Here is a 14,946-nt window from a genome sequence, read left to right as displayed (position 1 = left end):
GAACGTCTGTACCCTGCCACTCATTTTGCTGGCCACAATTTGCTAACTTCTCCTCCAGTAAGCAGAACAGGAAATGCAGACATGTAGTAAATACTACACTTTCTTTGTTTTGGTGCGGGCTGCGTTCACTCCAGCGATGAACCGCTCCAGAGTTCAATAGCAAGTGGTCCAAGACCACCTTTTTGAGGCGAACCAGAGTCTGGTAGTTTAGTTCACATCAGAGGTCTCAGACTGCGACATAACTACCATGTGTGACTATATGAGGCAACTGTGCTGTTACAGGACAAAATGCCAAGTGTCACCAATCTGCAATTCAGTGCTTTCAACCTTTATTCAGTTTGACCAAACAGGATGAGATCACTAACTGCTTTAGATTGACTTCTTATAGTAACACTATCACTGTTTGTGCCCCCTGTAGGCTGACTGCATTTGTTTAGAAATTGAGAGCAGTCGCCACTCGCACTTAAGAGAACCTTATTTGTAAAATGATCAGCATTTTAGAGGAAATTATCATAGTGAAAATATATTTACCCCATGAGAGGTAAATATGAGAAACATTAAACAACAACATACGTATGTAGGCCTATACAAATAAAATACATATGCATCACAGCCTCTCCATGCGGCACATAAACTGTATTTATATTTCTGCGCTGAGAGATTGAACACAGCAGACAGATTTGTCATAAATATTCTCTCCTGAAATGCTCAGGTATTGTGTGCTGTACATTCAATAATGTCTCTTTAGACCTTTTCACGCAGGCCCAAGCAAACATCTCAGGCATACAGCCAGATGGAATGAATGATATACAAGGCTGGCAGAGCTTTTGTCCAATAACTTCTCCACCTCTTTCCAAATAGACTTGTTTACAAAGCTCTCAGAGTAACTGCTGGCAGAGCCGGGATGTCGCTGTACAGCAAACTATCACTAATCATTTGTCATGCCAACAGAGAGAGCCTGCACTCTGAGGGACACAGAGAGAGTGTGTGTGTGTGTGTGTGTGTGTGTGTGTGTGTGTGTGTGTGTGTGTGTGTGTGTGTGTGTGTGTGTGTGTGTGTGGAATGAAAGAAACACAATGAATGAAGTCCATACAGAGCTGAGCTCCTCCCCCTACTGGTTTGTTGCGATATGTCAGAAGAAAAAGGAAGTGTCCCTGAATAAAGGAACAAATATGTTGGGTTTACCAAATTCCTGGAAATATGTTCAATTTATTAGTTAAAAATAAATTGGATTAAAATATAATGTACTGATTAGTTTAACTCAAATATATTATGTTACTATTGCAAAACATATACATGTTGAAGGTACAGAAATGCTGAATGAGAAAACCAATGTGAGTTTGGAACATTGAACAATGTAAATCTATTCTAGTAGACCTTAACAATGGAATTATGATCAGTAGAAATGGCCAAAACATGGGACCTTTAAAAAAAACTATTTTTGGTTAGTGCCTGGTCAGCCTCCTAATGCAGGCTTCACCTATGGGCACATCACAGGGTCATTGGAGCACCTTTGCAAAATACAGAAAGGGAATTGGTGCCCTTTATATGAGGCCGTCATATAAACGTGCATGTGACTTTAAGGCTGGAATCTGGGAAAGGATCTGTCATTCAGCCATAATAGTACATTTCCTCTCTGTGTCACTGTCTCTTTACCTGCTGTTTTTGTTGCTGCTGTGTCTCTAACAGGAAGCACCAATCATCGTCAGCAGTGCATTAACCACAATGCCTTCCATTTCACCTCCTGCTTTGTATTTTTTTTCTGCCATCACACATTGGGCTGAATGACACATTTGGAAGGGACTCTCAAATGTACATTGGGATTGAGAGGAAGAAAATGACCCAGTAGGTAAGTTTTTATGCATTACAGGTCATTATATGAGCAGCCTGAGAGCCACTCAGCCACCATTAACCAAGATGAGGGACCAACGGGACCACTTCCTGCCAGCAAGTAATGGGAGAAATGTGGATTGCATGTTTAGGGTTGATGGTTTCAGATGTTCCGTGTCTGGAAATTACTCCAAGGCCACACACTGGACTGTAGCGCTGAATCCATGTATAATGCACTGCCTATAAGTACTTTATGGCAAAAGTGCTTCTTTGCTACCTTAAGTGGAACTTGACTTACATAATGTGCGATATTATACCATCAGGGTCAATGCATATGCAACACACTCAGCATCAACTCTGAAACAGAAAGTAGGCGCCTGGAAAAACACAGTCAAACAATCGGAATATTTAAAAGTCCTGAATCAAACGTGATTGAAGAAACCAATGAAACTGATTATTCGAACAGATCAGAGTAGTATTCCTCATGGGGACACGTCAGACACATCCGTTATTTATTTAAATGTTTTAGTTATTTTTATTTTTAAAGATAAGAATTGTAGTATGAGAGCTCCTAATCACAGGCATATTTGTTTTTTATTCTCTACGTTTTTTTCAAAGTAACTCATATGCTTTCATCATTATTAATGTATCATTTATAATTCAGCAGCTTGCAGAAAAAGAGGAAGTTTCGAAAAATATTTGTGTGACGGTCTTCATTCCCTGATCATTTAAAAATGTATATATTGACAGCAGAACTATATATAAAATATATTCTAAAATAGAGAGTGAGTGGAGGTCTGTTGATGAGCACAAGTATCTGAATGATTATAAAGAGTTTATGTCCCTTATGTCTTTACTGTTTGTCTCAGGATCCTGGAGGGATTAATGGAATGCCATTATTTTTCTCACAGGGGGAATAAGTAACAGTGTTAAATCAGAAAAGGGACATTGCAAGTAAAAGGCAAACAATAAGTGGGCCACTCAAATGATAGAGGCACGCACATGTGTAATAAAAAAATAAAATAACTACACAACCATGGTTCAAATAAGTGTAGGTCGCCACATAATAGGATCAAGTGAACTTGATGGGATCTTTCCCAGTGTTAGTCAATGAGAAATTGGCCGTTTCTCAATCGCGAGGATGCTTGCTTGGTAGCACACGTCTTCCGAGTCACTTCCTTCAGAAGCTAGGCAAGAATCCTTCCTGGCATTCGGAAAACGAAGAGTGGAACAGGCTAGCAAGTGTGCAGGTGTGCGTCATATGAGATGCCCCGCCTTACATTTTCCGCCACAGATTTGGGGAAATTGGTCCGTGTGCAAAGCATTGTGGGGATTTGAAGGACGCAAAGTCTACCCATGTGAAGCCTCGAAATTACCCCCAAACCAAGGACGCCGCCTCAGTGGAATTCCAATTATGCTGGAGATTGGAACAGTCCTTCGGCGGCACTCAATGACGTAGCATCCTTGAAATATTGGCTTGGAAGCCAGTTTCCTCGAGAATGAGAAACGGCCACAGTCATGTTAGAGGAAACTCACCTTACTACTTTATCCTTGTATTTAGAAAGTGTCTCAAGTTATAGTGTTATTTTTGTATTACATAAAGTTTCAAGGCAAGTTTTCTTTTTATTATTACATTATTAAATCACATTTTCTTAGCCTACACTTTTATCTAAAGCAACTTACAATAAGTGCAATCAACCAAGAGGATCCAAATTAAGAATAGCAAGAGCCTAAGCATCAAATAAGCCAACTCTTTTAAGGATTAAACACAACAATTAGACCTGTCATTTGTATCAGACCAGGTTGTGAAGTAAAATGGTACCGTTCACAAAAGTACACAATCTGTAGCTTTTAGCTTTTGGATTCAAAACACAGAATGAATCCAATTTAATTATTAATCTATTTCTATTTCACTTCAGTAATGTTTTGGTTTAAAAAATGTCACATAACAGCACTTCCTTTTGATGTCAAATGTTGCAGGCCAACATGAATGCTACAAATACCTATTATTCCCCAAAACGCCATTTTACATTGAACTTAATGCAGTATTTATGCAATTTCTGTCTGATCTGTTTCCTAATTTTAACCATTTGTTGCACTCAATTCATAAAGACTTCCCACTTCAGGGTATAATAGGCCTACTCAAACTAGATGTCCTCTATTTCACACGTGTGACAGTCTCAGGTGTCTCTAACTGCTGCTGTTCTTTCTCTAGGTGTTCGTCCACGGAGACGAGCTGGAAAGCTACCACAAGGAGTTTGACGCCGACATTCTTCCCTCTGAGTTCAATGGAAAAGGTTCCAAGTACGACGGCAAGGCCATAGCCACCAAACTGTTCGACTAAACATCCTCCTCCTCCTTCTTCTTCTGCACCAACGAGGCCGAGAGCTGTCATATATATTACACACCCTGCAGACTGTGGAGACTCAAGGCCCAGTTCTAGCTGTGTGGTTGTAGGGAGAAATGTTATGAAGAAAGTTTGTGACAAGGACGAATGATGTTGTTTTCCAGAAGTCCTGACAAAGCACAGTCCAACAGGACACCACTCACACTTAAATGATACCACGTTACACCTGTTTTGCTTGAAAATATGTAAAGATGTTACCGTAATTAAACAAATGTTTGAGCACTCTGTGTTGCCTTTCTGCTTTCACTACACTGCAAACATTGCTTGTCAAATAAAAAATTTAAGGAAATCAAACTTAACATTCTTTTATTAAACACAATTCAACATTGAACAAAACACATAAAAAACAAAGATTATGTTTAAAAGTGGAGTTTTCTACTGACAGCTAGTGGAACTTTGCAGAATTTAAATGTATAACATATTCACGTTTATCCAAAAGAAAGTGCTTCTCATTTGCCTTTGAGATGTTCTGTCTCTCTCCTTTGTTTGGACTGTATTTCAGCCACACGGCTTGTTTCTAACTCTGGCAGGCTCCAGCTTTCTGAGTTTCCACCCTCTGCCCCCCCCCCGTCGTCGTCGTCGTCTCTCCTTGAAGTACAAGGCTGAAATTCAAGTGCCTGTCTCTCTCTCTCTCGTGTGATTTTTAGTATGAATATTAGAAAGTTTTACCCCATCGAGCTTCCTGGTGCACCAATAAGAATGTCAACAAATGTACAATAAACTGTATATAAATATGAGTTGTGGTCTTTGCATCAATTTGCAAATCTAGGATAGTGGTAGAATGTAACCAGGTGCAATAGCTCAAATGGCAGTGCTTTTTAAAAACATGTTCTGTTCATATGATATGATGCATAATCTATAGACTATTATACAAAGCACTCAAATGTGCTCAATGTTGAATAACTACATCTCTAAAATACTGTTAAATGTATTTTTTTATATTCTAAAATAACTTCAGATGCTACGGTTATGATACTTTGAAAATGGCAATTCCTCACGATGTTTACTTTTAAGTGCATTTTGCCGACAATATTTCTGGACTTTGTAAGATATTAAATCCAGGAATGAAGTATTTATGTAGACTGTGGTATTTATACTTTCTATTAGTTAAAGTACTTCTACAATAACTGCTCATATCATACAAATAGATCTGCATGTTTATTATTGCTTTCTTTCTTGTTTAAGTCATGTGATATAATTAGGAGTATTGGATGTTCTGGTGGGAAGAATATCAGTATAGCCTACATTTTTTTGGCATGTGGGTATAATGTTTAAAAGCATGCCAACACGCTACATAAACGCCAACTAAAGCTGAGACTGGCCTATTTATTTTGCAGGTAAAAATACCCACATTTGACCTAATGATGGCGCTCGAGGAAAAGTCATGTGAACCCCATAGTCAGTATGAGTCATCATCTGAATCTGGAAAAGGTTAATAGTCATTTAAATATTTCTGTCTGGACCGACAGACATTTCCGTGAAACTGTAGATACTTGGCTAGGAAAAGGAAAGCCTAGAAAGCTTACAATAAACAGACAGAAAAAAGGAATCTATGTGAAAAATATTTATTAATGGGTGAGTTATTACAAAAATGCGTCATGTCTGTGCAGAACATTAGAACGAAACACTTTAAGATTAGATTATAAACGTTAAACCCATACGCTGAATCATACTATAGTGCCACAATACAAAAATAGGAACTGTACAGACAGTAAAGTGCAAGCAAAAAGATCGGAACATATTGCACAAATACAATAGTGGTGCTGTTGCAGATTGTATTCAGTTTTTAAAAAAGGACAGATAAAGAATGACAGTTTGGTTTGATGATTGAAATATTGATTAATAAGACTTGCATGGAGTTGGGTGGAGTCCCCTGCATTTGTATATAGTGCGACAGGATGTTACGCACAGGAAACTGTGACTAACATCAAACATGCACACCAGATGCAGGACCAGAATAAACAGAAAACAGGATTTCTTCACATAAAATCACCTCCTTTTTTGTCCATGTTTGAGACTTTTATCAACTTCTGAATCATAAGCCATAACAGAGGTGATTTCTGTGTGATAGTTGCCATCTGTTTTCTGAGTTTTAATGTAACAAAAACTTTATTAATGGTCTTGTGTCAAATCCACCCATGTGTTAAGTAGCAATAAGCAGCTTAAAACAAACCTGGAAAAGCTTGGTCACTTATGTAACGTATAAATTAGCCCTTGTTCAAAAGTAACGTCTAATATGAGACCTCCATTGTTTTTGAGCCAAAGCCACTGTTTTAACAAAACCCGAAACAAACAAAAAAATCACCCAAAATGCAGCAGAATCATTAAAAAAGTACAAAGTTGAGCTGCTTTTTCTAGAAAAGTGAAGAGTGCTTTGGTCCATTTTCGTTTGCCAAGTGCATAAAGTGAAAGTCCATCTGGATTTCTGATTTAATACGCTTACTGTTTGTGTCCCGTTTGCTTATTTCTGTCAACAGTGTTAGTACACACAGATTGACCAAGCTCTGTCCAGGACAGTCGTGCAGAATTTGTTCAGTAACACGTGTCCTAAATTCTTTAAAGGACTTTTACTAAGCAGCATTTAGGAAATAATACAGTCTGACCATCCTCATGCTTTTACAGCAGTTCATGGAATGGGACAAGCGGACATGGATGCCATACAAAGAGTACAATCTTAACGCGAGGCTGTATGAAGTGCCCACATTCTCATGAAACAAAACAAAAAATAAAATATGACTTTTTTTAAGCTCTTTAAAAAAAACCTGACACCCTGATTCTTTCATTTTAATTGTCAGCAGCAACAAGGCCAGCTGATGGTCCACTGCACACAATGGAAATGCAAAAAACTGACGTCAAATTGAGAAAAACTACGTCAAAAATATATAAATAAACCAAACCGGATGATTTTTAACGTAGTTCTCCTGCATTAAAAAAGCAAACCCTTCCGAATGGAAACAAATGAGATGATATCGTGTCAGTATACAGGAAATTACAATTTGACTTGGCGCAACAGATGTTTTGTTGAAATCACCACTGTAAACAATAAACCACGTCATACTGCTGCTTATCAGAGGTAGCTCAATGATTCATGAGAGAAACATTTATATTAAGGCACTTAGAATACGATTGTCAACTCTATAGCTTCTGGAAGGCTTTTTACAAATAAGTATATTAAGGGTTAAGGGTTTAAGGCTTCAGACTAGGATACATTTCCAGTTTTAAAAAACAATATTATTTATTCTAGTTGTGCTAACTTTTAGCATCTAGGAAAGTTTTCAGTAGTTAATCGAGTAGAAACACATTTTTCTCTTTGTTCTACATGCAGGTTAAAGGTCATTTTCAGCCTCTGGTTGCAGTGTGTTTCCCCCTCACTAATTATATCACCCTCAAGGAGCAGCAGCTGCCAAAAAAACCAGCAAAGTGTGAACTCGTGTTACACCGGGGGTTAACTGGGAACAAGAGGAACGACTAATTCAACCCTGGGGTCGTGTTACATTTGCAGGTATCTTATGCGAGTTTCCGTTTACACCTTACAGCTTCCACTTCAACTCTTCTAATCCATTTAGTGACTTCCTACATTTCCCATTAGTACTGAAGTAGAGCGAATACAGAAGAGTTTGCATGTTTTTGGTCTTCTGTGTGTTACCCGCGGAGTGTGTCCCCTGTGCTCTGCAGGCAGGCGTCAGAGCCCCGGTTGCTGCTCCGCTGGCACGCCGGCAGGTTCTTCTCCCAGTGGCAGATGGCGTTGGTGTACTCCACGATCACTTTGTCCATCCAGGTGAGCGGTTGAGGGAAGAGCACGGCCCCCTCGAAGAAGCCCAGGTGGCCTCCGTGTTGAGTCAGGGCGAATATCACATTGGGCATCTTTTCTACACATGGAAAGAGGGGTGAGATCAAATGAAAAACACTCTGTTGGAGTGCAGTGTAAATCACAGCAAACCAAAATGGTCAATGCATTTGTCACGTCCCGCATCGACTACTGTAACGCTATCCTCTCAGGCATACCCACCAAGCTCATCAATAAACTACAAATCATACAGAACTCTACAGCCCGGATCATCACCGAGGCCTCAGGACACATCACCCCCATCCTCATCCAACTCCACTGGCTCCCTGTTCAATCCCGTATCAACTTCAAAAACCTACTGCTCACTTACAAAGCCCTACATAACCTGCCGCCCCCCCCCTTCCTATCTGGCTGACCTTCTTCAGGAGTACACCCCCTCTCGCTCCCTCCGCTCCTCCTCTGCTGGTATTCTAACTGTCCCCACCCCACGCCTCGTCACCATGGGTGCTCAGGCTTTTAGCTGCAGTGCTCCCAGACTTTGGAACTCCCTCCCCCCGCACATCCGACAGTCAGACACAATCACCATATTCAAATCCCAATTAAAAACCCACCTGTTCAAATCTGCTTACTCACTGTAGTGCTCCCCATTATATGTTTCATTTGTGTCCACTTGACTGTCTCCTCTATGACTTCCTGTTTGTGTTTTTATCATGTTCTGTTGCCTATTAGCGTTTTCTCTTTTTTTTTTAACAAATTGTACGGTGTCCTTGGGTGTCATGAAAGGCACCTAAAAATAAAATGTATTATTATTATTATAAAATAAAGGTTACAGCACACACTAGGATCTAACTAAACATGGAGAAGCAGCGTTCAGTTATTATGCTCCAAATATCTGAAACAAACTCCCAGAAACCTGCAGGTCCGCTGCAACTCTGACTACTTTTAAATCCAGGCTGAAGACTTTTCTTTTTGCCGCTGCTTTTAATTGAACTATTCACATCTTAAACTGCACCGTAACTTTTATCCATGTTTTATTATCTTTGCTTTTAAGTGTTAAATAAGTTTTTTTTAAATGCCATTTTATAATATGATTCTTAATGCTCTTCAATCTTGTAAAGCACTTTGAATTGCCTTGTGTTGAAATGGGCTGTATAAATAAACTTGCCTTGCCTAAGACGGACATTTATTTTTAACAGATGACATTGAAAACAAGTAGAAGGGAACTATTTGTTTTTGCAGACTTCATCAAATTCATTCTGTGCTTGATTGTGCGACCAGGTGTGTTTTAAAATCATCTGATTTCTTGATTAGCATTGTGTGCAATTGGTTCTTTATGTATTTTGTATAGTAGCCTCTTTTTCTTATATATTAAGAATTATTGTTGGCAAATATTCACCTTGCACAAGATTGTTTCACAATCCCAAAGCATCAACAGGAAGGTCAAAGGAAACTGTAGCATGTGGCACCATTACAGAAACAGATAGCGCTGGTAGAGACTGCAACATCTATTGCAAGTGAAACCTTTGGACTGTAATTAGGCCCCTTTAGTTTGTAATCCAGCAATTTGGTGATTAAAGGCCCCTTGATCCGGTCAATGGAGGTGAATAATGATCTCTCCTGCTCTGAGAGCTGTGAGACGTTCAGTTTACACACAGAGATACGCTCCTTTCCCTTTCTGACACTTTACACCACCTACACCCTCTCTCTCTTTGTACATGCAGACACACATAAACATACTCCAGCTCAACTAGACATTGGGGGTTTCCCTGGATTTTGTCACCGATCTATTTATTTTATTATTTGTGTGGGGTTTTCTTTCTCTCTAAAAACAGAAGAATGTTGTTAAACTGGCATTAAACAATCATTCAAACTCATTTTTAATTTACGATTAGTATCAACATTTGTTTAAAAAAAACAACGTAACTAAGTAAAGGTGGTTAATTGTAAAGCATTTTTTTTAAACGGGCATGTTTTCCTCTAACTTTTTTTATATTGTTTGTTTGTTTGTAGCCTTTATTTAACCAGGTAAAATCCCATTAAGATCAACGATCACTTTTTCAAGGGAGACCTGCAGCACATTGGTTACACATAAAAAAACAACAGAAAACAAAAAGGACATCAATACCACATAATTACTGGGGTATACATTAACCTATTCACAATGACAGCTATCTAATAACATTTCATCTATCCGAGCTTTAAAATTATGCAAGGGAACCAAAATGCTCAGTTTAAAAAAGAATTGCATAGTGTTCCAAGCTAAAGGAGCAGCACACATAAAAGCTTTTGTACCTAAAACAGTCCTAGCACTTGGCACATGTAATACAAACACATCCTGGGATCTCAGGCAATAGCTACTTGCCACTCTCTGTGAGATCAAAGAGCATATATAAATTGGTAGTTTACCCAACATGGCTTTATAGATAAACATGTACCAATGACTGAGCCTCCGTAGAGTTAGTGAAGGCAAACCTGCCTTGGCATACAGGGTACAGTGATGAGTAAGTGCTTTACAGTTAGTAACAAATCTCAGTGCACTGTGATAGGCGGCTTCTAACTTGATCAGGTGATGGGCAGGTGCATTCATATAGATCAGATCACCATAGTCCAGCACAGGTAAAAAGGTCACAGAAACTAGCCTTTTCCTGGCCTCAAGTGAGAAACAGGACTTGTTTCTGAAAAAGAAACCTAGCTTCACCCTCAGCTTTCTAAGCAGATTATTGACCTAAAGTTAGCAGATTATTGACCTGAAGTATATATATTTATCTCAAAAAATGTAGTCAGTGTCTGTTTTTGTTGGTCGGTTTTTGGTATGTGTTGTCTTAAAGGTGGGGTAGGTAATTCCCTTCAGAAACACTTTTTGTTATATTCCATGGAATGCTCTTAACATCCCGATAGCAATGAATACATTAAAGAATGTCATCTGGAAGCCGTGGCGCTGTAAAAAGCACGACCAATCATCTGAGCCAGCCTAACAATATATAGCTGTAGGCCTACCTGCCTGTCAGCCTTCCATCTGTGCACAAACTTATCTCGTGCCCTCATTGGTCATGTGCGCGTTCGTGTGTGTTGAAGGAGGGGCTCTGGAAGGAAGGGGCAGATTTTTTTCAGCTGCGTACTTTCAAATTCTAGCGCACTCCAGCTGGTTTCTCCATTCTTACCTACCCTACCTTTAAGTGTTTAAAAGATAATGAAGATAACATTGTATTTGAAAAGTTTGGACCTTGAATGAATAATCCTAACTGGGTCACGGCAAACAATTCAGGTAAAATGTAAAGAAGAACAATCATGTGCCTAAATTCCCCTGAAGTAGAGGATTCGCTTTGAATTTCTCTTGTCAGGGTTTAAGTCATTACTATCACTGATTTACACGCATGGGGGCCCGTGCATGTGACCTAGTGGGACAAGACAAGGCAATAGGTCTGCACAGGCACACACACACACACTGCTCTCTATATATATAATCCAGCAGCCTAGTCGTATCACATGGCCCTGAAAAATTCAACAAGACTGTCTGGGCTGGGCGGTGTGGAGCAGATCTCAGCAACAAGACTTTATAAACGCTTAATAATGCGGCCCCAGTGTCCAGCTTCAGAGAGAAGCAGCATTAGCTCTAATTTAGTCTCAGTCCGAGTCTCTGAGAGGACAATGATTTACTGTCGAAGTCATTCGTTATCAAGGAAACGCTCAAAACATCCAAAAAAACAAAAACATGAGCGTCATAGCAACGGCTAAGTTTACTCCCACGCACTTCACTGCATAAAAACATGTGTACAGGAGGAGATAAAACTCACATAGTTCCTGTATTGTTTGCATAAGGTGGGAACATTAGTGTCTTATCATATGTTCCTTTCAGTAAGATAAGATAAGATGGAGCTCTATTATTCCCCGTAGGGAAATTCACAACATACTTCTCATTGGTCCTATATCTTCATCAAGAGACTCTGATAAAGCCTATGAAGATGACTTGGCCATACAGATTGGCTTTTTAGGGGTTTTCCATTTCCTGTAGTGTGGTATAATGGTTGTTGTGAAAGTAAATGCTCTGCAAGGCTAAAATGCCAGCCGACCAATCAGAGCAGACGGGGCTCTGGTTTCAGGCAGAGGGTGAAAAGAGGTGCTGCAGGACAGGCAGTATGAGAGAAATAAAGAGCTTTTTGAACATTAAAGCATGGAGACATGTCCCAGTAGAGACACTACATACTAATATGAGCCTGAAAATAAAACGTAATAGGGCCCCTTTAATAGTTTGTGTCAAGCTGTCGATTACTTTGAAGTAGCAATGATAACTTATCACTATGGAAAAACGGTTATTTGCATAATGTAGTGGCTATGTAGAAATTACACCACCGACATACATATTGCTTCTCAATGAGTCTCGCTTATATTTAAAATTCTGGCAGCCACCAGGTATGGTCTCCTGGGAAAATGAAGGCTGTAATTCTGGCACAAAGGAAGTATATCAACCCAATGTCCAAAGTAAACAGGAAGAGGAGAGGACAGAGCTTTTGTTTCCCCCAGTACATATTAGTAGCTATCCTCAGTTTCCAAAGTATCAATGGAAGTTCTTTGTTGTAACTATCCCCAGTGGCAGAAATGCATTTCGGCTTCTAACACGAACCTGCGAGTGTGCGAGGAATATCCAGCAGAGACTGATGAATGAGGGGGTCGTCTGAGGAGTTAACCAGGAGCAGAGGCACAGTGACCTGCAAACAAAACAACACCTAGATTACTTATCAGTTATATTAGTACAAGTAAAACTAGTTCTGTCAAATATTTCTGGCTTCAATTTTAAGAACTGCACATTTAACCCCTTGTTAATTTCTGAGAATTTGCTCAATAGTTGTAATAATAAAAAAGTTGGTTTAATAAGTGGGCACGGTTTAATGTATATATATATGTTTTATGTTGCTAACATTATTCTTTGATGCCAGATTTAGCAAGTTTGTGGCTGAGAGAGACGAATCAGACAAAAAAAGTACATTTCCTACTGATTTTTCTGTTTGGGAAAATGCCTATTTAGTGTCAGAATTAGATAAGTGAAGATATGTGGCTAGTGAAAAAAGTCCAGAAGTTACTTTGGTGACTATTAAGCGAAAGAATAGGTCATTATCTGTGCTCATGTGAAAATCTCCCATTCCACTGAATAGACCACTAGTCTCCTAAAGCAGGGGTTCCCAAACTTTTCAGCCCGCAATCCCCAAAATAACAGTGCCNACCCGGTTGTTGTGTTCTCGTAATGCCTAAAATTCTACAAACTAAAGTGTCAATCGACGAGCCAGAGCAATAATCTGAACTCTCGTGAATTCTTTTTGCTCCGTGTTGGCGTGTGTCTAAGAACGTATTCACGAGCGAAAGTTGTCTGTCTTGCCGCAGTTGCCGTTCTGACCCGTGACAGAGAGCGCGAGCACTTGAGAGTGTGCAATCGTTCTATAAATTCTACACTATGAAAATATTGAGTGGAAAAACATGTGTAAGATGTTACGCAGATTAATTGGTAAATTATGTCTGTGTAAAACACAGTCGGAAACTAATGCCGTGTGGTGCTGGTGCGCAGCGCAAAGTTTAGAAAACCAAGATTTAGACATTAAACCTTAAGAACTATCAAGTTACTTTCAAAGGAAACTTTGTCATGACTTGAAGTGTCGGGATTAGTTTACCTGGTTCACCCGACTGAAAAAAGTGGTTGTGGGTGACAATACTAGTACGTAAGTTAAGCGTGAAATATCGTGTAAAAGCTTTGTTTTCAATGAAATTGGGAGTATAACAGAAGGCAAAGGCGCAAATGAACCACAAGCGCCCAAACGCAGGACAAACTTGACAGAATGAATTTTTATACGTTGATTAGTGGTTTAGATGTAAGTGGGGTGGGAACGTGTTTGACATTATACCATAAGTGATGACCAATATGTACCTTTGACGTCATGTATATGTTTCTTATCTGTGACTTACAGTAAGACAGTCCACACTAGGTACACCCCCTACCCGGTGTATGCTCGCCCTTTACCAGTTAACAAGACACACACACACACACACACGCACAGCACACGCACACGCACACCACACACGCACACACACACACACCACACACACATCACGGTCACCAGCTAAGTGTTACCCTTTAACTGTATTCCCCCTGGTGCTGTGTAGATCTCATTACGCCCAGAGCACCACACACACACAGCGACACCACACACACACACACACACAACCACACACACCACACACACAAACACACACACCCACAACACACACACAAAATAGACTTAGGCCTACCAATGCCCTTACCGGCAGGAAAAGAAATACCCGCCAGTAAAAACTGCGCTTGTGGTAGCTCACAATGTTTCAACTAATTTCAGTAGGTTTAATTTACTTCTCACACTAGGTCGTTAAAAACCCCATACAAAACAAGTTTTTTCCAATACTCTACTTTCATCATTTAGCCAACTGGGCTTCTGTTGTTTCTTCAATTTGTCTGTGTTGTTGTGGTATAGTATTTTCTTGTTTCTTATTGTGTGTTCTGTTCTTCGGACATTGTGTGTTGTGTTTCCCAGTCGACGCTTTTAACCCTCGTTAATAAGGGGAGAGGACACCAAATTATAATTGGTAATCTAGTACTATACACACAGTGTACTTTACGTCGAATAATCCCCCCGGTAATTGCCGATTGAAGAACAAAGTCCGACTAAAACCGACAGCTCACACTCAAAAAAAAAACAGCCGAGGTGTGTGCCGTGTCGCCCCTTCGCTTCCCCCGCCTTGAATGTAATTTTCCGCGGGCGACAGTAAGACCTACGAGTCGACGGGTCGCGTGTGCACGAGGACCGAGATCGCGGACGACCCGGACCCTAAATCTCCGGCGTGTTGCTCCGGGCTCGGTCTTTTCTTCGGTGTTGTCAGGCCTCTGTTGCGACATCAGGCG

General features: G+C 39.9%; 1 protein-coding gene and 1 long non-coding RNA gene across 3 annotated transcripts in view; one reads left to right on the top strand and one right to left on the bottom strand.

Annotated features, from left to right (window-relative positions):
• The window catches only part of LOC104957055 (retinaldehyde-binding protein 1), a 22,925-nt gene extending 8,191 nt beyond the window's left edge, over positions 1-14,734 (top strand). Inside the window, exons 8-9 of one of the 2 annotated variants that reach the window (XR_799628.1) lie at positions 4,046-4,405; positions 14,723-14,734. Coding sequence is in view for 1 of the 2 variants with exons in the window: in XM_010784657.1 (XP_010782959.1) it covers positions 4,046-4,174 (129 nt within the window). In the remaining variant the exon portion in view is untranslated. Of the gene's footprint in view, positions 1-4,045; positions 4,934-14,722 lie in introns of those variants that run through there. The other variant, XM_010784657.1, reaches the window with a different exon arrangement.
• On the bottom strand, positions 7,554-12,730 carry LOC104957056 (uncharacterized). The gene is made up of 2 exons (XR_799629.1): positions 12,646-12,730; positions 7,554-8,106 (listed from the first exon to the last, which is right to left on the bottom strand). It is a non-coding gene; the product is annotated as an uncharacterized lncRNA (long non-coding RNA).
• Positions 14,735-14,946: the final 212 nt, after the last annotated feature.

This window comes from Notothenia coriiceps, unplaced genomic scaffold (assembly GCF_000735185.1).
Source record: "Notothenia coriiceps isolate Sejong01 unplaced genomic scaffold, NC01 NC01_scaffold00026424, whole genome shotgun sequence".
In the NCBI taxonomy this organism is placed as follows: Eukaryota; Metazoa; Chordata; class Actinopteri; order Perciformes; family Nototheniidae; genus Notothenia; species Notothenia coriiceps.
The sequence above is the reverse complement of the archived record's forward strand: the minus strand, read 5'-3'. Positions and strand labels throughout refer to the sequence as shown.